Below are 24,548 nucleotides of genomic sequence, written 5' to 3'. Positions count from 1 at the left end.
TAGAGCTTTAAGAAAAATTGGAAGACTTAAACTAATTATAGCGTTCAAGAGAAAGAATTAAATGAATATATAATATAGGTTATATCTTTACGTACTACAAATCAATATAAATACAAAGTTCGAGTTCGACAAATTAAATTTGTCTAGTTGACGAACAACAAGCCAATATGCAAAGGAGTTGCATTTTTACTTCATTTGTTGCCCAGGAAGAACGTAATCACAAAATGGATGAAAGGTTCATTGTTTCTTTGTTTACTTTTATTACAAATTAAATCTTTAAGGCTCTTATGATAATAATTTTGCCTTTAGTTTCAAAATTACCAAATTATTTACAAGAAAAAGAATTACAAATTTGGTATTTCAATTGATGAATGAAACGAGGACATAATACTAAGAATCTTTAAATGATTTTAGATTTTCTTAAAATCAATTTAAACATCAATATTTCGAAGGAGTAATTTTGGCTATCACATCCAACTATATTAAAAAATTAATTTTTTTAACTGACTTTTTTTTTTAATATGAGTAAAAAATAGATAATAAAAATATATAAATTTATGGATAAGAGTACTCTGTAAAAATAAAAAAAAAATCAGATAGTTATCAAATATTTCTAAAAAAAATATTTTTATTTTTAAAATTTAACTTAAATTTTAAATGTGTATAAAAAAAACTGAAAATCATAGTTAAAAATGGCGAAAAAACAAACTTAAGTTTAAAAATTAGAAAATCAAAACAAAAGCCACTTATATTTTACCTTCTCAAGTTTTCTTTATCCAACTTACATTCTCAAACGTAATAAATTTTCTAAAAGACATAGAATCCATTTTGTAATCCTTTTATTTTTGAAAATTAATCATATAAACACTATTTCTACTTTTAAATTTTTTTCCTTTGTTATTTATTTTTCACTGATGATTTAAAAAACAAAACCAAAATTTGAAAACTTAAAAAGTAACTTTCAAATTTTTTTTTTTTTGAATTTGGCCAAGAATTCAACTATTGTACTAAAACATGGTAAAAATATGGATGATATAGACTTAATTTTTAAAAATAAAAATAAAAAACAAAATAATTAACAAATGATTGTTATTGGATAAAAAATTTTCGGAGGAAAAAAAACACCCTTTTTTGAAACTTCCTTAACACTCCCTTACACTTAAAATACCAAAATTTGCTATTTTGATAGCCCAATGACCCAATAAATAGATACGAAAAATCAGTAAAAGCTTATCCCCAAATCCCCAATTACAAATTTACAACTTCATATATATATATATTCCAACGTTTTATCTATTAAAAAGGGAAAAATATATATATTTTATTCCCCCCATTTTCTTATAAATATCTCCGGTTGTGCTGCCCTGTTGCTTGTTCATCGTAGGCTTTCGAAAGGGAAAAAGAAAGTAAAATAGTTGAGACGAAAAGATCTCTGCTTTTCTGCATTTTGATCAATTGAGGTAACTGCACAAACCTTGCTTCCTTCAATATTTTCATGTGGAGGTTTAATTTTTGAATTTTATGTTTGTATTTATATGTCATTTTTATTTTTTTCTTTAGTCATTTGTTTTTTATCCAGATTTTGGGTTATCCCTATATCCTCTATATAAGAGCGAACTGGGTCTTTCTCCTCTGCTTTCTTATTGAGGGTATTTTTTGATCTAAGAGTTTTTGGGGCCCTATTTTGGATTGGTTTTGGTTTTTGATTATCTGGGTGTTGATTATTTTCGTCAAAGGTCTTGTTTAATTTCTGGGTTTGTCAAAAGTAATTGATATTAGTAGCTCGTTCAGGATTCTTTTAGCTGAATGGCCCGGTTGGTTCTACCATGCAAGAGCGTAGGATTGGCAAGGAATAACCTCTTGGGTTTGATTTCATCTGCTCCTGTGATTACCCATTTCCCAGTTTGCTTCATTTGTTTTTCTTTATGTCTGTACTTGTATACAATTATTGCAAAGAAAATGCTGGGTTGAGAATGTAGGAAAGTTCATGTTACCATCTCTAATATTTGAACTACTTTATCTTATCTTTGATTGTTTGCCTTATCATTTGAAGTTGCAAAATAGCTTGGTCTAATTTTATGTTACAAACATTTGTAAATTGTAGTCTTAGTCTTAATAAAGGTATCTATTATTTTTACTGGGGTTTCTTAGGCTGCTTTCTATGTTCTCTGTGCAAAATAGTCTTTCTTTTGGCTGCATATTAGTTCATCAGATCCAAGTAGGATTGCATACATGAATTACTATTTATTTTGGTTGGCTGCATTCCAAAATTAAACTTCGAAGTGGGAATGTTGAACATGTACTTACACTTCATTTTCGTCTGTAAAGAAAATTACTTTTTTGCAGGTTCGAGCTGCACACCATCTTGTTAGTTCATTTGGAAGTTCAGTCAAACATAGCACTAGACAGAGGCCCTTATTTACTTCACAGGTTCTGGCAACTATCATCATTTTTTGTTTATTTATCATTGATAGACACGTTACCAAACTGAATTCATTTTGTTCGTCATATGCATTTCATACTTAGGGTTTGTAAGAAGTATAGGACATTTCTAAAGATTTCATTTATTTTGTTTTTGACTTTTCAGGTGAAATCTGGACTGAATTATCGCTTTCCATATCATTTGCCATCTGTAAGCTCTTATAACATGATAGAGAATCACTCTGCATTCCATTTTCTACACACTCTGATTATTTGATTCTACTAATTAAGTGTCTCCTTTTGAAAGTACTAGCCATTTAAGTTTCTTGCCTTTCAGAATGTATTAGTAGATTTTTCAAAATCTTAGCCAATTATGCTCACCATCCAAATTTTCAGGGGCCTAAACAAGCTAGTAGGAAGCTGATTTGTTCAGTTGCAACAGAAGCATTGCAAGAAAAAGCTGAAGAAAACAAAATGGGTACACCTAAAGAGATATTTTTGAAAGATTACAAGATGCCTGATTACTATTTTGACACGGTATGCAAACTTTAATTTAATTTTGGATTTGAATTCTATCACCATGGCAGTTTCTTATATTATTGAGTACAATAAAATTTTTCTATAGGTCGATTTGAAATTTTTGTTGGGTGAGGAGAAAACAATTGTCAATTCAAGAATAACAGTGTTCCCTAGAGTTGAAGGTACTCGGAGTGGCAACCTTTGTAATACGCTGTTAATCGTTGTTGTTATCTATGATTTTTTTTTTCAGTATTTCACCTGTAAATTTGAATGAGATATCTGATACATCAACGTTCACGTGGTTCCTCTAGTGTGAAATAACCTAGTAATCAATTCAAATTTTTTCTTTACTTTTTGGTTCAGGATCCAAATTTCCTCTGGTTTTGAATGGTGATGATGTGAAGTTGATTTCAATCAAGATTAACAATGAGGAGCTCAAGGTAGATGATTGTATATTTAATGTGTACTCAAGTGCAAAATTTCCCACTTGTGTCGGACCCCTCTCTTTTGAATTGGAGTTTGTTTTAGTATCGTGTGTCGGACCCCTCTCCTTTTTGTTGAGCTTGGTTTCTACAGTTACAATGATGTGTGTCGAGAATATTTTGAACTGCCAATGCAGATTGCTCAAATGAATTTAGTTGCCTGTATATGATATTTGATGTAAATTCAATTCCCAATTTAATATTCTTATGGACCTATTGTCTTTATTTCATCTCTACGCGGCCAAAATTTAGGAGGAAGATTACATTCTGGACTCCCGCCATTTGACAATCCTATCACCGCCAACTGGTTCTTTTACTTTGGAAATTGTCAATGAGATATGTCCTCAGAACAACACATCTTTAGAGGTTAAACATGCATTCATTGATAATTCTCTCTCTCTTTCTCAGTTTATTTTTTTTTTAAAAAAATTATTATTATTATTTTCATTACAACTCTAGAACTTACGTGAAATTGCCTTTGGATGAAGGGACTCTATAAATCAACTGGAAATTTCTGTACACAATGTGAAGCTGAAGGTTTCCGGAAGATCACATTTTACCAGGTTGGAGGAGTTTGTTGTGTTCTGTTCAATTATGTCTATAGATCTGTAATTTAGATCGTCTGGCATATAATTAACTAATGCACCGTGAATGTTGAGCAGGACCGTCCAGATATAATGGCAAAGTACACATGTCGCATAGAAGCCGATAAGTCATTGTACCCAGTGCTGCTGTCTAATGGAAATCTTGTAGATCAGGGTGATTTGGAGGTGAACCTCATTTTACACAACCCCATGGCATTTGCCATTTTGTAATGATGCCCATGTTTAATGCTTATCACAAGCACTCTTTCTGCAGGGTGGAAAACATTATGCCCTTTGGGAGGATCCCTTTAAAAAACCCTGCTACTTGTTTGCTCTAGTAGCTGGCAAGTTGGTTAGCAGAGACGATGTTTTTATTACTCGTTCAGGTAGGAAAATCTCCTTGAAGATATGGACCCCAGCTGAAGATTTACCCAAGACTGAGCACGCCATGTATTCCTTGAAGGCAGCTATGAAATGGGATGAAGATGTTAGTATTTTCATATATCAATAGATCTTTCATTGATTTACATGCAAGTAATGTACAGTATTTAATGCAATATCATTTTGTTTTCATATGCTGAAAACAGGTTTTTGGATTAGAATATGATCTGGATCTCTTCAACATTGTGGCTGTTCCAGATTTCAATATGTGTGTTCTCTATATTGTCATTCCTTTTCTTTTATTGCTTTTGTTTCTGTTCATTTTGTCACTGTTTAACTGACTCTAGATGACTTCTTAAAAAGTTTGTCTCATTGCTTATTTCATTCTGATGGTCTCATTTTTAATTAACCAGGGGAGCCATGGAAAACAAGAGTCTGAATGTATTGTCTCCTAAACTTTGTTACTTATGTGACCACGTTTATAATTCAAAATTCAAAATTTTATTCATGTCATTTTCTTTTCTTTGTTAACAGATTTTCAATTCAAAGCTTGTCTTGGCATCTCCAGAAACTGCTTCTGATGCAGATTATGCTGCCATATTAGGAGTGATTGGCCATGAGGTTTGTCATAAAAGTTGTCTCTCAAGAACTGGGAATCATATTTTCTGTAGTACTAGTGCATGGTTTTAATGATCACACGTTCACATGAATTTTTTACATTGTCTTGCAGTATTTCCACAACTGGACTGGCAACAGGTTGTTTCACGAACGAATATAATCACGAAATTTAATTGTCATTTTTGTGTATGCCTTTATTCATTTCTTATTTCCTGATGATATTCCCATTCCTTTATATTTATGCAGGGTGACATGTCGTGATTGGTTCCAGCTGAGCCTGAAGGAAGGCCTTACTGTTTTCCGTGATCAGGTATGATATTTATCCCTCGAGATATTAGCAACTTCAACAAAAACACCTAATTGATCCTTGAAACTCTTCTTGTTGCCTCAATCATAGGAGTTTTCATCTGACATGGGAAGTCGTGCTGTGAAAAGAATTGCTGATGTTTCAAGACTTAGGAACTATCAGTTTCCACAGGTTTGCCTTGTGTATCCGCATTTAAGATTTCCATAACTTTATGCGTACACGGACATATATCATACTTATATTTTCTCTGACCAACTATTTACTAAATTCCAATTGCTAATTGTTTGATGTAGAAATTAGCACTTAAAGCTCATTTTGTCCCTTCATTTTTATTCTGCAGGATGCTGGTCCCATGGCTCATCCAGTTCGACCACATTCCTATATCAAGGTTAATAGTTATTTTGATGTGAACTTCTTTTCTCTATATGCATATTTTGTTTTGATGCATGTCCTAACGTTTTAATCCCAACATTCTACAGATGGACAATTTTTACACAGGAAAGTGTCATTCTCTATGGGTTTGCACGAAATTCTAGCTATTTGTTTGTTCTTTCCTTTCCATTTTCGGCTTCTTTTGAAATTTTTACTGATATTACTTCTTTTTGAACCTTGGGTTCTCAATTTGCCTCTTCTATCAAGTTATGATCTGACACGGGTCCTGTACCAACTTGAACATGCAGTGACGGTAGGCTTTATCATCGAGTCTTCACATGCTGTTGAGTTCATTTTCTTATCTTTCTATGAAGAGACTATCTAATAACTGATTTCTCTTTGCAGGTCTATGAGAAGGTTTGTCATTTAAGCATAATGTTTCCCCTTTTTCTCTGGGTCAAGAAAGATCGATAATGAACAGTTAATGCTTGTGACCATAGGGTGCTGAAGTCGTGAGGATGTATAAGACCTTATTGGGAAGTCAAGGATTTAGAAAAGTAAGGGTTGAAAATACTTTAAATTTTTCTGAGTACATTAGATCTTTAAAATTCTTCTTTCGCATCAAGAAAATGTTCGAGATATAGTATATAATCCTTGTGCTCCAAGAATATCTTTTTTATGTGATAGCTCTTAGCTTTAAGAAGTTGGTTGATCAAAATTGTTTATATCACAGGGCATGGATCTTTACTTTAAGAGACATGATGGTCAAGCTGTTACCTGTGAAGATTTCTACGCCGCAATGCGAGATGCAAATGATGCCAATTTTGCTAACTTCTTATTATGGTACGACATTTCTTGAATAGGTTATGTTCTATAGGTTGTACAAATGTGTCCTTGAGTTCTAACTTCTTACTATGGTGTTTATAGCTATTTTGCTTCATTTTGAATTTTCTTTCATGCAAAATCAGGTACTCTCAAGCTGGGACCCCTCAAGTCAAAGTTACATCTTCTTACAATACCGATGGTCGTACGTTTACTTTGAAGTTTAGGTATATAGTCCGTTCGATGTTGTTGACCTTCTTGATCTTTTTGTAGTCATTTACAAGTTATTCTAAGTGGTTAAAATTCCGTAGGCAAGATGTCCCACCAACTCCTGGGCAGCCAGTCAAAGAGCCAATGTTTATCCCTGTTGCTCTTGGTTTGCTAGACTCATCTGGTAATAACTTGCGTCTTTCCTCCATATATCATGACGGGGTGTTGCAGTCTTTATCTGAAAATGATCAGCCAGTCTACTCCACAGTCCTCAGGCTGACTAAGGTTAGCAGAGAAATTTCATTAGTCTATAATTGTTTCATTTACAAACTGCTCAAGAGCTATAACTGTTGGTGATTAGATTTATATATGGCTATGGTAGATTCCGTTTGCCCAATTAACGTAGTTGAACATGGCGGCAAGCTTAGACTACCACTTGTTTGTTTTTGCATTTGATCAGGAAAAATAAGATTGAGTTAATTTCGTTTGCTAAGAACTGGAACATTTAGGAAGTAGGACACCACATTTTCCTATATCTATTGATTGCTATGCTTGATGCAGAAAGAAGAAGAGTTTATCTTCTCGGATATACCTGAGCGGCCAGTTCCTTCTTTGCTTAGGGGCTACAGTGCTCCTGTCCGTCTGGAAACTGATCTAAATGATGATGATCTGTTTTTCCTTCTTGCCTATGATTCGGATGAGTTCAACCGGTCTGTGTATATATAAAAAATTGAAAGTTAATTTGGTAATAATAATTATTAAAGCTCTTCTTTCCTTTCATTTTGTGATTTAGTTGGGAGGCTGGACAAGTGTTGGCGCGGAAACTGATGCTCCAACTGGTGGCTGATCACCAACAAAATAAGACATTGGTTCTTAACTCGAAATTTGTTGAGGGTCTGAGATCCATACTTTCTGACTCAAGCTTGGATAAAGTATGTTGCAACTTGGTTTTGTACTTGGGTTTCTTTGAAGTTCCTTATTTTCTGTTCTTTTCCTAAGCCGGGAAGCTGGGTAGGGAGACCCAGTACAGATGATGAAAGTTAATGACCATTGGTAATCCAGGAATTCATTGCCAAAGCGATAACTCTTCCTGGCGAAGGGGAAATAATGGACATGATGGAGGTTGCAGATCCTGATGCTGTTCATGCCGTTCGTACTTTCATTAGGAAGCAACTGGCCAATGCATTGAAAGAAGAGCTTCTCACTGCAGTATGGACTTCTCTGAACCTGCAATTTATCGAATAAATCTGAACTATTGTTCTGTATATAAAATTCTATCATTAATCTTCACAGGTAGCAAACAATAGGAGTTCAGAAGCATATGTGTTTAACCATCCTGAAATGGCCAGGCGTGCTTTGAAGAATACTGCCCTCGGTCTGCTCAGGGAAACTAATTTTATGTTTGAACTACTGGTTCTGTAAACTTTTCAAGTCAACTAATATCTTCATTTTCTTTGATGATTTTCAGCATATCTTGCATTAGTTGAGGATGCAGAGATTGTCAATCTTGTGCTTAATGAGTATAAGAATGCCTCGAATATGACTGACCAATTCGCAGCTTTGGTGGCTTTAGCTCAAAAGCCAGGTGAAACTCGTGACGAGATTCTTGCTGACTTCTATGCCAAGTGGCAGCATGACTATTTGGTGAGTCATTAATTCTTCTCTTCCCACTTGATGGTGTAGCATAATTCTTTGTTGTTTATAATTCTTAATTTATGTCTATAAAATGGAAGATTAAATCTCTTTGAAAATCAATATTAGTTGAAGGGTCCTATAAAGTAAATGTTTTTTGAAGTGTTTCTTAGAGTTTTAGACTGTTTGACGCTTGCTTGCATTTATTTTTAGTATGAGAGTTAGGAACAGTAACATCCAAGATTCCGATAGTGGAGAAAGTCGGCTTTATTTTGGTGGGTATCTTGTGACAATGCTCGATAAAAAATGCCATGTTCTTCTTTTAGAAGAATTATAAATTTAAAACGAAAATGAAGAAACAACTCATAATTGGTAAGAAAATTCTGCAAGAAAGTGAGTGAGAATGTTGTTCGAAAGAATCTGAATCAGATTCAGAGAAACAACTATTCGAACGGTTAGTTCTCTAGAAGAAAAAAATGGTAAAAGGAACAACAAAAGGAAGAACAAAGAAGTTAGATAGTGAGTCAAAATCTTCCAAGAAAGGGTCTGAATCAGATTTAGGAAAAGAGGCATTCAGACGATTTTTTTGGGAATAGGAAAAAAGAAAGGAACAGACAACATACGGAAAGAGCTTTCAATGATCTTATTTCTCCATGATTCAGAAGATACTTCTTGCAATGATTGCAAGGATGTGTAATTTTGAGGTTGACGGAAACGTGGGTCTCCAAAAATAAAAAGGAAAAGAACAAGAAAAAAAAACATAGAAATTGAAGCTGGATGGAGACTCTGAGTTAAGAAGCAATTGAGTTATTTAAGTGGGTTTTACTTGGTGATGATTTAAGGAAAACATAGAAATTGAAGGAGCTGAATGGAGATTTTCAGTTTGGATACTATGTTTTTTCAACAACCCCTAAGATCAACTTTATGGAATTATAGTTAGTTTGGACTTTGATGAGCTGTCTGGAGTTTTCGTAAGCTGAAGAGTCGAAGATAACGAATTCGGTTGGAGTTGGAGCTTTTAAAAATCATTAGAAGTAATTTTGCAGTAATAAGTCCCAACTTCTGTTTCTTTTAAACTCAAGATGAGTTATTTATCAAGAGGGAGGGAATTGATGGAAGATAATTAGTAGTAGCGACTGTTGGTAGTTTGTAATTCTTAGTTTGTGTTTATTTTTGTTTGCCATTGTTTGCTCTATCAGAATTAAATTTATTGCATTAACATGCTTTGAATATAATCAAATTGATGGATGATTTATCCACTTATTTTATAGGATTATGACTCCAAAAAAGAATTAGTTTTTAGACTCTTGGTTGCATCATTCTAAAAGGTCTATATAAATTATTGTGACAATTGTTTTTCTACAATTCTCTGTTAGGTTGTTAATAAATGGCTTGCTCTTCAAGCCATGTCAGACATTCCTGGTAATATTGAGAATGTTCAGAACCTCCTAAATCACAAGGCCTTCGACCTGCGAAATCCAAACAAGGTATACTCTTTGATCGGAGGTTTCTGCGGATCCATCGTCAACTTTCACGCAAAGGACGGATCAGGCTACAAATTCTTGGGTGAAATTGTCCTGCAACTGGACAAAATTAATCCCCAGGTGAGTTCAGGATCAGCACTCCCTTCAACCGTTGAATCGGTGTAACGATCTCTCAATTTCTGATTAAAGTTTTTCCCTCCATCATCAACCGAGTCAAGTCCTACTGTAACTATTCTCTCTCACAATATCTGACTGATGTGTCGTTGATTATAGGTTGCCTCTCGAATGGTCTCTGCCTTCTCAAGATGGAGGCGTTACGACGAACACCGACAAAATCTTGCCAAGGTAAATGTTGCTTTTAAGATTTCAAAGTGGAATTTCGTCATCAGCTGGCTAGGCATTTAATGATTTTGATGATATTTTACAGGCACAACTGGAGAAGATATTGTCTGCCAATGGACTGTCTGAAAATGTGTTTGAAATTGCATCAAAAAGCTTAGCAGCTTGAAAATATATCATAAATCTATTCAGGGATGGGAAAGTAATCTATAGGATTGATGGGTTCATAATAATAATATCACCACTTGAGCCTCCTCAATGTAGAAAAGAAATGCTTGTTTGAATCTCAAGTGCTTTTGGGTGTGGTGGATTTTAAGCTATCTATAAAGTTTTCTTTCTTTTTGATCCATTCTATTCAGCCTTACCATCACTAAATAAGAACCTCCTTTTTGCCTTGGTTTTTGGCCTTAGTTTTCAGTATATTTTTTTTCCACGACAATTGGAAAGAAGTCTCATAGCAAGCATATTTGAAAATTATATTTGCAAATTTGTCACACAAATAAATAATTTGTAAATATGTTAAAATTGTTTTATTTTTCATGTCATGTAGATGTTTATTGGTGAGTCTTTATGGTAAGTGAACATGCCATTTTTATTTGAATTGATATTCATAAAAATTCAGCATATGATTAGTAATATTAATAATGAAAAAGGTCAAATCTTAGTGATATAGCTTTTCTAGGAAAATTAAATTTTCTTGTTGATCGAATTTTTAAAATTATCATTATATTGAAATGTAGTATTTTTATCTCATCAATGAGTGTATATTAATGTTTACCTTGAAATAAAGGTATTTTTAAATTTAGAAAATTGGGTAGATTATTTACAAATATAGTAAAATATTATTATCTACCGTGTTCTATAATGTTTATCACGCTCTATTGATATATATCGTTGATAGACAATTGCTTTTTGTTATATTTGAAAATATTTTTAACAATTTATCATTTAAGACAATTATTTTTTAACAATTTATCATTTAAGACAGTTATCCTAAAACAAATTGAACAAACAATCACAAACTTTTATTGTTTTGAAATGGTAACATATATAAGTTTTAAATACTACTTTGGCTACTCTACTTTTGGCTTTGGTTCATTTTGGTTTCTATACTTTCAAAATTTTCATTTTGGTCCTTACAATTTCAGTTTAGTTCATTTTGTTCCATGTATTTTTAAAATATTTATTTTGATCATTGAACTTTCAAATAGTGACTATTATGGTCGGTGCTTTCATTTTTACTATTATGGTCAGTGTCTTCATTTTTACTTTATTTTTAAGGAATACTATTATGGTCGGTGCCTTCATTTTTACATTATTTTTAAGGAATCAAAATGACGTCAATTTTTGAAAGTTTTGTTTAGAGACCAAAATGACCAAAAGTTAAAAGTACAATAACAAAAATAAACATTTTCAAAGTAGACCAAGATGAACCAAAGTAAAAAGTATAGACATCAAAAGGTATAGGAACCAAAATGAACAAAAGTGCAAGAGAGGGTATTAACCAATAATAACAAATAATGAAGATATGATTTTATTTTTGTTTTTTAATTATTTATTTAATAAAAAAAAGTTAGAATGGCGTATATCGACATATGCGACCTTTCCCATTTATATAATATTTTTAAAATATTTTAACTGATAAAATCTTAATCAAGCACTACAAATTTTGATAAAGTGTAGTTAGAAGTGTTTAATTTAAAAAATAAGTCATTTTTGGAAGAAATTGGAGTGTTTGACAGCCACTTTTCAAGTATATTTTAATAAGTTTTTATCGTGTTAAAATAAAAATATATTATTTAAAAAAAATGTTTTTTTCAATTCAAACGGACCTTTACTCATTTACAAATACTTCTAAAATCAATGTGGAGATTGACTTTCTTGATCAAATGATGCATGAACAATTTGATAAAGTAATTATTTTATTCTATTAATAATTTAGGTAGAAAGCTAAATTTTTCTTTAAATCCAAATTGTGAAATTTATCTGAAAATCCTAACTATTTAATTAAATTTTGCAGAGAATAGTTCTTCAAGTTGGTTGATTTTTTTTAAAAAAATAAAATAAAACGAAAAACAAAATCTAGCGAAATTAAAGGAAGAATTCGAGAATTCTTTTCCGCGCAGGAAAATAACACATTTGAACCTCCATGAGTATAAATTAATATTTTCCTTTTGACTTTTGTGGAGGTAAAAAGTCAACATCTTTCCCCTTTTTATTTTCATCAAAATTTTGTCCCTCTAGCTTTCCCGATCAATTTCATCGATAATGTCGCCCCCTTTTTCTGGTTCAATTTCTTCTTCTTCTTCTTCTCCGATTCTACCGCCGCCGTTAAACCCTGAATCTAACATCGTCGCCATTAATGTCGGTGGCCACCTCTTTCAAACCACCAAGCAAACCCTAGCCCTAGCCGGTTCCAAATCTCTGTTATCAACGATCTCCGATTCATCGCAATCCCTCGTCCCGTTTATCGATCGAGATCCCGATCTCTTTTCCCTCATCCTTTCCCTTCTCAGAACAGGTTATCTTCCCTCCAAAGCCAAGGCGTTTGATCTCCAGGACCTAATTTCAGAATCCCAGTTCTATGGAATTGAATCCCTTTTGATCAATTCTCTCTCTAATCCTTCTCAATTCGAAGCTTTCAATCTCGAGAAATCCCTGATTTTGCCTCTCAATGGCCGAGATCCTCCCTCGACGATTGCCGCGACGCCGTTTGGATCACTCCACGTCGCTCACGGAGGCAAGATCACCTCCTTCGATTGGTCGCTTCAGAGGAAGACAACAATTCTGACGCATTTCTCCGCCATTGATTCTCTTTTAGCCTTGTCGCCATCACTAGCCGCTGCCGGCGCTACCGACTTCTCCGGCCTGCAAATCCTCAATCTCGAAACCAGCCGCGTGGAAACAATTCTCGATTGGGAGAATGTGACCCGATCCTGTTCCACCGTGCAAGCCATTGGAGCCTCCTCTCAACTTCTCTTCACCAGCTTCGAATCAGGTCGAAGAAACTCAAATTCCATAATGATATACGATTTACAAACCTTCAATCCAGTTACTGAAATCGGTCGCAATGAGATCTACGGCGCCGAGATCGATTCTGCGATTCCAGCCACAATGTTGAACTGGGTTTCAGGTTATAATCTGTTAATGGCTTCTGGGTCTCACAGTGGGCCTTCTGGAGTACAGGGGAACATCAAATTCTGGGACATAAGGACTGGGAACGTAGCTTGGGAGTTGAAGGAGAAGGTGGATTGTTTCTCAGACATGACTGTATCTGAGAATCTGTCTGCCATTTTCAAGATTGGTGTGAACTCTGGTGAAGTTTACAGTGCAGATTTGAGGAAGCTTGGAGATGAGAATCCATGGATTTGTCTTGGGGACAGGATGAAGGTGGTGAATGGGAAGAAAGCTGGAATTGGGGGGAAGATTGAGAGTTATGGAAATCAAGTGTTTTGCAGCAGAGAAGGAGGAAGTATAGAGTTATGGTCAGAAGTAACAGTTGGAAATGGAGGAAGTAAAGGAGGATTAGGGTTAGGGTTAGAGGAGAGAGTTTTTAGGAAGAACTTGATGGGGAGAGTGAAGGATTTGGGAGGTGGGAAAGTAACAAAATTAGCATTTGGTGGTAATAAGATGTTTGTAACAAGAAAAGATCAGCAATCAGTGGAGGTTTGGCAGAGTTCAGGTAAGGGATTTTGAAGCTTTTTTTCTCTTTTTGGTGGTTGGTTTTAGTTTGAATACTTTGTAAATGTTGATATAAATTATCAAAAGTTCAAAAGTGGGTTCTTTTTTGTAGTTTGTATAGATGAATTATTGTAATGAGAGTGTGTTTTGAGGCATCCATTGTAGTATTGATGAGCTTATAAAAGCATTTTGATATCATAGAAACTTGTAGTGGAGTATTGATGAGTGTCTTTTTGAGTTCAAAGTAGTTAGCAGAAGGGGAAATATGAAAATAAATGTCTCACACAAAGTTACAAACTAGCCAAGTGCGGATATCCCAATTTTAATTTCCCTAATGTCAGATATGACCTGAATTTTAGAAAAAAAAATGGAAACTAACTTTTTGCTAAGCTGAGGATTGTTAAATTGACCATTTGTGATCGTGGATTTCATCCGTCACGAAATGATGTAACTTTGAAAGTAATTTCATATTTGAGAAAAATCATAAGACCACATTCGTCTTAAAATTGCGATGTACCTTAAAATGGTGTTTGGGGATCTCATCAATTTTCGGTGGGTGCAAACTCGCGATCGCAAATAGATATTAAGGAGAATCTAATATTGGTCGGTGGAAATATTAATGTTCGGTAGGGACTTTGCAACCATTAGGCTTTTTAACAATAACCCTAATGCCGCACCTAGTGTCATTAAGAACCCAAAACGTGTCAACAACGACAGCCCAACTTGGAGTACCAAGTCTTGGGCGCAACAACTAAACTTGGTCTAGGCTTCAAATTCACCTGCAAAATCTTGGATGTAATCAAAGCTCCACTCACTTTTCATACGGATATTAAGGATGGATTTCTGCACAATAAAATTAGGGTTTTCTATACATATAACCTAAATGTACAGGACTAATTATACAATTATCTAAACTTTTCTATTTCTTATATGAATAACCTAATTGGCTATTATTTTACACAAAATTGGACCCAATTTACCTTTGTCCTCCTTACTATTCACTTTTTTTTTTTTTTTAAAGATATATATAATGAATATGGATGCAAAGAAGAATTGTTGAGAAGTTTCTTGTAATTATGAATTTTTCAAAACGGTAATCTTTTCAAAACCTATACAAGTAAAGAAAATTTCTCCAAAAAATCCAAAAATGGATGCCCTCGTGAACGAAAGCAAGAAGTTTCAAAGAAAAAAACAAGGTAAATTTAATATATACAACATTATATATTTAAATTTTCCAAGAATAAACGAGTGGTATATTTGATAATTGCTCACTTATTCAAACATCATTTGTTGAACAATATATGCGATATACATTTACATTTTTTAGTATATTTCTAAACACGCCAAAAAATAAATCATGGTATATACGATGTGTATTTATACTTTAGTATATTACTAGCATCTTCAACATATATTTGAGATTTTAAATAGAAGTGACCGATTTTCAGTTAAGAATATTGAATAAAATAACTCAAATCTCCTAAATTGAAGTAAATATTAATTTAAAATATTATATATTAAATGAATATCAACCAAAATTAATAAATAAAGAATCTTAAATTAAAAAATAATGTTAATAAAAAAAGAATTAAATATTTTAAAATTTGTATTGATGAGATAACGTAATTAAGGATATTTCAAAAAAAAAAATCTATTTTTAGAGACAATAAAATCCTTGTATGACTAATAATAAATCCGGAAATGATATTCTTTTTACTTTATACTATGAAATTAAAAGATGGATAAGAATATCAAAAGATTAAAAATTTCCTAAAGTATTACTAAAATATATAGTTATTTAATATTACTAAATTTTAGTATATTTGTGAAATATTACTTATATAGTAGGCCAATTCCTTATCTCATCATCCAAAATACTAAGTTAATTACTTGTATTAAATATATGGGCCAGTCGTAGTCCATAAAACCCAAACTATCTCATACGAATTCACAGAGCCCATCCTCTACGTTAGTGTTAGCTATTATCCCACGGGGATTTGGATCAATGACCAAAAAAAAAAAAAAAAAAAAAGGAAAGAAATTATCTTTTAAAAAAATGGCTAAATAGATTTTTATTTGTGAAAATGACTAAACGAATAATTGTAAAACTATTTAACAATTAATAATAGATAAAAATACTCTACTATCGAATCCCTATAATTATGCTCTATTTCAAACAACTTAAAACAAGATCTAATAGACCCAACCATCCCAAATCTCATAAATTTGCATTTTGAATATAAGTAAGTAAATAAATAAAACTATTTAAATCAAGTAGCAAATCCAATCTGATTTAGTCTTTAAAAAAACAATATCTCAATTAATATCACATAAATAAAAATAACTTATAGCAAAAAATCTAACTGACATAATTAGACATTAATAGTTGAAAATCCAAACATTTAATTACAATTAATAACTCACAATTTAACATGAAATAAGTAAATACCTTTATTCAAAATAGCTATTAGATGGAGTATGTTTCATACTAAGCCCCAGAAATATCACTTAAAACTTTGTTGTTACACATACTAAAAACAACTCAAATTTTTGCTAGTGTGAACCATGCAACTACCTTGTAATAACTTAAATCTAGATAACTTAAATTATACATACATACCTTGTAATAACTAAAATAATTGATTAGATTGAAATATGCAAATGCAGATATTATGTACTAATAAACCATTGGTTGAACGGCAGAATGTCAATGGCCTTTTTTACAGTTTACACATTAGATTCGCCAATACCAAATTCACCCTTTTCTTTCACAACCTCTCATGTCGCCTACTCTCACAATTTTTCTATAAAAGTATCAATTTTCATCAAATCTCCAATTAATCTTTCATTTCAATCGCCATCGATTTAAAAATCTCACAATTTATTAGGTACAAACACCCAAAATCAATGGTACTCGAAAAAAAAATCCAAAATCAATTTGTAAATCTTAATGTAAAAGAAAAATGACATAACATACCTTAAATTGAATAGGTTATGGAAATGGCAACCCAATGATTAAATTATCAAGATCATTTGGGACATAAAGAGATATAAATTTTGTTAAAATATGATCACTGGTATTTTTCTATCCACCTAATAATTCATGAAAAATGTTTGTGATTCACTTTTTCTAGGTAATTTTGAAAAGATATCTGTAAATAAATATGGTTGGAGATTTATTTTATCTCTACAAAATCTCCACAAATTCTAGGTGAAAATTTATTTAAACAAATCTACCTAAATTAGTGGAGATGTACAATTTGCCATATTCAATTAGGGTTAAAATAGAGAAATCAAATTAGAGTGGAAGGCCCTCAACATAGCAGAATGGACATAAATAAGAATTTTTAAAAACCGGCTAAAATTCAAAATGGGTGTCCACTTTTAGTCATTCAGTACGATTTCTCTAATTCTAGTGTAGACCGCCCAAACGATCTAGGATTATTTTGGGCTACTTCGATAAATTTTAAAGTTTCATTCGAAAAAATTGTAAAAGATTTTCAAAATTATAAAAATAGCAAAACTATATAATAAAAAATATTAATTAGTAAATGACAAAACACCCTAAAACAACTCAATTAAGTACAAATGAAAATACAAATATATACCAAATACCACAAATATACCTTACTAGACATTCTAGAACCACAAATGCATAATATTTAAATATTCTAGAAGAAAAATTAAAATTTATGGAGGTATACAACAATGGACTTCCTCCAAGGTGAGAAAGAGTAAAGTTGATTTTACCTAAAGTTGTTGACAAGTGAATATGTGAAGGAATTGCAACTTCATGTCCATGTGACCATTGGAAGTATGATTGATTTTGCTCATTGGAATTCATTGTTGAAAATGATGTTCAATATAGAAACAAAGGCAGAAAACATGTGCAAGCAAAAAAAAGTCGGCAACTTGGTGAAGGCAAAGAGTTGTTGAACCAACAATTGAAGACATGAGATTGCAAATGAGAAAATGAGATTTTGGGGCGACTAAGTAAAGAAGATGAAGAAGATGAGATTTAGGGTCTTTTTGTTGGCTTCTTTTAATAAATAATAATAATTATGATGATGATCATAATAATAATAATTATTATACTAATAATAATATTATTAATAATAATAATATTAATAATAATAATAAACTGAAAAATATATATACACACTCACATGTTTCAAACATTTAACCTTTAATTCCCATTTATACTTTTTCTTGTTCAACAAGTCATTTTCACAGGTTTGTATATGAAAGATTGAAAACAACAAAAAAAAATATATATATAAAGGAAAAAAATCAAATTAATTTGATAACAATATGTATAAAATAATAAAAAAATATATTTTGATAAATTGAATTTGTAACAAACATATAAACAAATCAAAAGTTAGTTGGATAAAATTATAAATTGGAGAGCAAAAATTTTTGTTTATTCTGATTAAAAAAAAATTGATAAGTAGTTAGATAAATCTAATTTGATAATAAAATATAAATTCAAATATAATTCGGGAGAAAAATCAGAAAGAGAGTTCGTTTACTTACAATTATACTGTATTCATAATTTCATTTTCATAAGCTTCAACAATTACATTGTATTTATAACTCCATCGACCACAAAAACCTATGAAAGTGAATACTTATTCCTTTGTCAAAAAGATAAATTAATGATATAATAATATAATAAGATGATAATGAATAATTAAAAATATAAAAAATGATAAAAATTTAAATGAAATATATAGTTTATTAGATGATAATAGTATAAAATATTTCGTAAAATCCTAATTAAAATAAAAAAATTAATCCGAATTTAGAATAATAAAAAATGAATAAAATAATATAAAATCTAAAGATGTATTATAAATTAAAATCCAAATGATAATAAACAAATTAAATATTGATTAATTCTAAATTTTTTCGAAAAGTGGTTAAATCAAATTAGAATAAATAGCTAATTTGAATCAATTAGGGGAGAAAAAAAAGAAGAGATTGGTTTATTTTAAATTAATTTGTGAAGTAGTTATCAAAATCTAATTTTAATATTAAAAATAAATTTAAATTCCAAAAAAGGAAAAAATGAGGAATAGATTGGTTTATTTTAAATCAAATTCTAATTGTAAAGTTATAACAAAAACAGTAGCTTGTTAAAGAAAAGCGACCAACCATGCAATCAATGCATAGCCATTTTTTAGAAAGTGATATTTCTTTTCCCAAAACGTTAAAATAATATAAAAAATAGCATATACAACTAATTTATTAAAAATGTATGTATACAATTATGAAAAACAATATAGAGATTTGAATAAAATATATGGATAAGAGAAGTTTAATAATATATGGATATTTCAAATATAAATTTGGTAGAAAAATCTGAATATTTTATTAAGGTGATAAAATATTTCAATTAGAGGGATAAATTCGAAGAGTGGTTAAACATAATTTAAAATAATAATAAAATATAGAGATTATGTTAAATACATGAACAAAATTAGAATGGCAGTTGTTGAAGTATAGCATAAACATTCTAATTCATTAATTTTTGTTGTAAATAAATCATGCTCATACAATAATAATAAAAGAGTTTCAAGTCATACCTTTATAGAACCTCTTGAAACACGAATTCAGCTACAAATCTTCTCCAATTCTTATTGTGAACCACCTCATCCTTACTATTCTCTTCGAGCCTTAGATTGAGTTGTGGGACTCAAAATAAGCTTGAATGAAGTAAATTTGGAGAAGAAGCTCATTAATGCAACTTGAAGAACAGTTCTTCAACCTTACAAGTTTTCAACAAAACTTCAGCAAGTTCATCAGCTATTGCATGCACGATTTCCACTTCAATCTTCTTTATTATTGTAGGACATTCATGTAAAGCAGAAGGCTGCATGAGGTGCAGCTCATGCTTGAAGAATGAACCGAGTTTCTAGTGGACAAATGAGTGAGCTAAGGTGAGTGGAGAAATCTCATTTTTCTCATATTTGTGTTTTCCAAACTTTTTCAATATCAAATTGATTTCCAAAATCAATTTTAATTTGAAAATTGAAAACTTTATTAATTTTACGAAATTAATTTCATAAATTAATTTTCTAATAAAATAAATAAATAACTAAACAATTTAATTAATTCTAATTAATTTAATGTCAAATATTAAATTAATTTTACTCAAATTTCACCTTCATGAATCCCTATTCATGAATTTAAATCATATTTAAATATTAATTAATTCTCCATTTCCGTTTAATCCTAAAATTAAACGCGCAATTATAACACATATAATTATTAATTCCCTTAATTCTAATTTGAACGTTTCAAATTAACTTATCACGCTACTCTAAGATTAATCCATTTACGAGTTAGCAGAGAACCTCATTGACTTACAAATCATGTGCTCCAACGATCCGAGATTAATTGGCTAAACTCTTTACACCGAATTAATCCTCATTCGTTAACTAATGGGTCACTCCACTAAAGCTCATAGTTACACTCCCCTCATTGTAGATATATTATGTTCACATGATTTAACCATAATTATAAGTTGACCTTTCATAGGTTGTTCATAATAACGGTTGGGTAAAATGTCTGTTTTACCCTCGAGATTACGTCTTATTCCTTAAGTTCCTACTGATCCTCTGATGAATAATTGGTTTGTGATCAAGTCACTAAACCATATCCTTCTCAGCTGAGAGGGTGAGACCCCTTGTTCAAGACCTGGATTCAGTAACAACCTTTCTTCTATCCTTAAATCGGGTAGGCGTGAATTCCGTCTTGCACCTTATGTCTCCAGCTATTTACACGATCTTACCTCTGAAATGGGAGGCTTATTGAGCCGGCACTATTGAGCCAACTCTCACCTATGCAAATCTAAGGATAATTCTGAATAAACAGGAGTTCATAGTAGCTTAGGATTAAGATCGAGTTACCTAGGTCATCTAAGTGAAACAGTCAGTCTTATACAGTAAACAACGTTATAAAGTAAGAGTGACTTATTTCTTGGTCGATCTTATGCAAACTCATTCCATAGGATGCCCCCACTCCTCATGTCAATACATGAACGAATCTGGATCACTTCATTTGTAGTATCTTTACAACAACTTGTAACAGCTACGGAGTAGGCCGCATTCAATAGTGTTACCAGAATAAGGTACCTAACTTTAATCATGTACTATAGACCGTTTTGGCTTTTTACTCGAACTTGATCCATCTCTATGTCTCTATATAAAGTTTAAGTATTCATATAATAGCCATGGATCTTAGTTTATTGGATTTAGACTTTTACGTATGCAATTTATAAAACAATAATAAGTTTATTGACTATAGAATATGTTTAACTTTTAAAAACTACGAGTTTTAGGACATAAAACCCAACAATTGTCCTTGAAAAATATCAATAATTACCCTGTATATATACCGCGACCCTGTTTTCTATTATGGAATTACCTAGTATTTGTAGTTTTATCAATAACAACATTTACGAAAAAGGCAAGGGCAAATAAGAGATTTAGAAATTTGTGGCCATATGCATGTCACATGAGTTGCCACAATTCTTATCCTGGGCGGTTTTGCCATTTTTCATAATGAAACCTCAAATTCCGCCATACACTCCAATTCCCCTTTTCGATTTTTGTTTTCTATTCTGATTTCTAATATTTTGAGAAACATGTTTGTTTGATATTTTCTGTATTCAAAATTTAAGAACCATTTTTAAAATTGAATTAGGACTAAATTTCAGAAACTATGAAAATTATTTTATAAGTACATTTTGAAACCTCAATTTTTTATATTTGAATTTTGAGCTTTGTTTCAATTAGTTTAGTTTTAAATTAATTAATAAACAACTGACAAAAGGAATAACAAATTTTAAATTTTAATTTTAAAATGGCAAAAATGTTTCAAAATTTTAAAAATAGCAAAGCGAATTTAAATAATAGAAAACGTTAGTTAGTAAATGATTAAACTACCCTAAAAACAATCAAATTAAGTACAACCGAGAATGCAAAGATACCATGATTCAAAAACAACTCGAAAACCACAAATACATCTATCTAAACATTCCATAATCAAAAATTAAAAATCACCCAATATAGTCCCTGTTCGCATGAGAATTCAAAATAAATTTATTTTGTGGAACTTGAACTTTGTATTTGTATTAATTTTGTGGAAAGTGAGTACAATCTCTAATACACGGTATTTTAATACTTTCAAAATAAACTATAAACTTTAAGCTAGTTGATCTTCTTGAACAATCGGCCTTTGGGCTTGTTGATCTTCTTGGGTGATCGGCCTTTGGGCTTGTTCATCTTCTTGGGTGATCGACCTTTGAGCTTGATGATCTTCTTGGATGATCGACCTTTAGGCTTGTTGATCTTCTTGGAGGATCGGTCTTTGGACTTGTTGATTTTCTTGGAAGATCAGCCTTTGGGCTTGTTGATCCTTTTGGAGGATTAATGTTCGCACGAGGCTTCTGGAGAAACTTGCTTCGTGGAGTTGAACTTAAGTTGGTGTTGATATTGAAGTTGATTTGATGCGATGTGGTTCGATCTCTAGTACTTGATCCCTTGATTCTCTCTCAATTAAATGCGTACGCTTGATTTAAGGAAGCGAAACGCGTGATGATTGTGGAGTTGAAGTCTTGGAAGAATACTTGTATCTCCGAAGGACTTCAATCTTTAAGGGTCTCCTATCTTCTAAGAGTGCAGCTTTAGGAGTCTTGGGAGTCTTCTGCTTATTGATGAATTCTCTTTGGACTCTCTAAATGTAGAATTGCTTGTATCTTCAAAGGACTTCAGTCTTCAGGATACTTGTATCTTCGAAGAACTTCAGTCTTTAGGTGTGGTCAGCTTCAAGAGTCAATGAGTCTTCTGATTGTAAAGAATTCTCTATAAGCTCTATGGAGTATAGAATTACTGACCTCATTCAAATGAGGAGAACTTCTCTGTTTATAGAATTCACAAGTGGGCTTAGGCTTGGCCCTTGAGTTTGAGGAGATTGAATCTTCAGCTTGTAGGTTGTGAAGATACGATCAGCTTGTTGAAATCTTCTATTCTTCAAAGCTTCAAATAGTTCAGATCTTCAGTTCTTCAAAATTTTAGAACTTTAGTCTTCGAAGTTTGAGAAGCTTCAGTCTTCAGCACTTGAGAGCATAAGTCTTGAATCTTGGGAGCTTAAATCTTCAAAGCTTTAATGTCTTCTGATCTTCAGAGCTTTGATATGTTTTTTGATCTTCAAAGTTTAGTGTCTTCTGATCTTCAAAGCTTTGGAGGAGTCATGTTCTTCGAATCCTTGGAGCTTCAGACTTCAGATCTTCAGAGAGCTTTTGCCTCTCATTCTTCCTACCTGCCCCCCAAATGAAGAGATAATGCCTCTATTTATACAGTTTTCTCCTGGGCCTTACATGGGCTTGGGCCTAATTACTTTACTTGTACAAAATTGGGTTTGGGATAAAGTTGCGCTTGGGCCCATTTGTTGTTGGGCTGAAATACTGGGCTTGAGCTTAATCTTTAATTTAGCCCAAAATTTTACCATGGGTTTGAATTGGGTCGGGCCCGAGCGACTTTAATTACTCAGCCCAATCCAACTTATAATTTTTCTAATAGGTTCAGGCTTTCATTGATGATGTGGCAACTCGTGATTCGCCGAAATTTCTAATTCAACAGTCCCTAATGATTGTGGCTACTAATAGGACGCGTGCGTGTGAAGGAAGCCAATGACCAAGTGACAGTATTCGTCAAAAGGTTATGGATGTCCATAGCAATAGATTTCTTCCAAGGTGAGAAAGAGCAAAGTTGATTGTGCAAGTGAAGTTGTTGTTGGTAAGTATTTGAAGGAATTGCCACTTCAGAACGATGTGACAGGACAAAGAGAAACCATGATGGACAAGCTTAGAGACCCTATTGGATTTAGGATTGTGTTCGATCCCAAATCAGTTGCAAGAAGTTTCATCATTTTCATTCCATGTGATCAGTTTGTTTATAGGATCTTGAAGACTAACTTTAAACACTATCAATACTAAAACGTCATAGTTGAGAACGATGTTCAAAGAAGAAACAAAAGTAAGAAACACACATGCAAATGATCAAGGCTGACGATCTGGTGAGGGTGGTCATCAGAAACTAGTTGAGACGATGGAATTCAAGAGGGGGTTGATCAATGATAGTAGGCATGAGATTGAGAAGGAGATATAGAGATTTTGGAAGATGGCTAAATGAAAAAGATGACAGACTTGAGATTGAGTGTGGGGAGAAAGAGATTGGCGGCTAACTATATATATATATATCATTGTAAGACCCTGCAAACAACTAATATTTGATCAATCTCATGCCAACGCATAAGTGAATGATGTTATCTTAAGAAATTAATAATTAGATTGCCCAATAATAATAATAATAATAATAATAATAATAATAATAATAATAATAATAATAATAATAATATTATGGTTGTCCAATTAAAATTTTATAAATTCTAAATCTTTTATCAACTTAATTCAAAATTTTAGATAAATTTAAATTAATTATCCTCTCAATTATACAAATTTTGGCTCCAAAAAAAATAAGATTAAAGGGAAACAAAATCTAGAACTTTGGATGTTTAAATCTCATAACTTTGCAGTACAACTATATTGTATGTGTCAATGTAGGTTAGTTAAATCTCGTAGTTAAATTTATATTAGTTAATTATGAGGACATACTGACATTGGTGGAAA

The 24,548-nt window shown here is 31.9% G+C and overlaps 2 protein-coding genes across 2 annotated transcripts; both read left to right on the top strand.

Moving 5' to 3' along the window:
- The first annotated feature begins 1,655 nt into the window (after positions 1-1,655).
- Positions 1,656-10,520, top strand: LOC120067187 (puromycin-sensitive aminopeptidase). Its single transcript, XM_039018665.1, has 29 exons — positions 1,656-1,884; positions 2,347-2,430; positions 2,588-2,632; positions 2,818-2,958; positions 3,047-3,122; positions 3,304-3,380; positions 3,675-3,788; positions 3,911-3,985; positions 4,085-4,192; positions 4,281-4,493; positions 4,594-4,655; positions 4,801-4,828; positions 4,922-5,008; positions 5,118-5,143; positions 5,252-5,315; positions 5,403-5,483; positions 5,653-5,748; positions 6,185-6,241; positions 6,418-6,527; positions 6,653-6,733; positions 6,818-7,001; positions 7,278-7,426; positions 7,510-7,648; positions 7,779-7,925; positions 8,010-8,091; positions 8,185-8,360; positions 9,725-9,952; positions 10,106-10,177; positions 10,260-10,520. Exons 1-29 carry the CDS (start codon positions 1,807-1,809, stop codon positions 10,338-10,340), a joined length of 2,961 nt encoding a protein of 986 aa, XP_038874593.1. The 5' UTR covers positions 1,656-1,806; the 3' UTR covers positions 10,341-10,520.
- Positions 10,521-12,312: 1,792 nt separating this feature from the next.
- LOC120068559 (BTB/POZ domain-containing protein At5g41330) lies at positions 12,313-14,047 on the top strand. Its single transcript, XM_039020375.1, has one exon. The coding sequence runs from the start codon at positions 12,440-12,442 to the stop codon at positions 13,865-13,867; it is 1,428 nt and encodes a 475-aa protein (XP_038876303.1). The 5' UTR covers positions 12,313-12,439; the 3' UTR covers positions 13,868-14,047.
- Positions 14,048-24,548: the final 10,501 nt, after the last annotated feature.

Source organism: Benincasa hispida, chromosome 12 (assembly GCF_009727055.1).
Source record: "Benincasa hispida cultivar B227 chromosome 12, ASM972705v1, whole genome shotgun sequence".
NCBI classification, from domain to species: Eukaryota; Viridiplantae; Streptophyta; class Magnoliopsida; order Cucurbitales; family Cucurbitaceae; genus Benincasa; species Benincasa hispida.
Note: the sequence above shows the minus strand (reverse complement) of the source record. Positions and strands in the feature narration are given on the sequence as shown.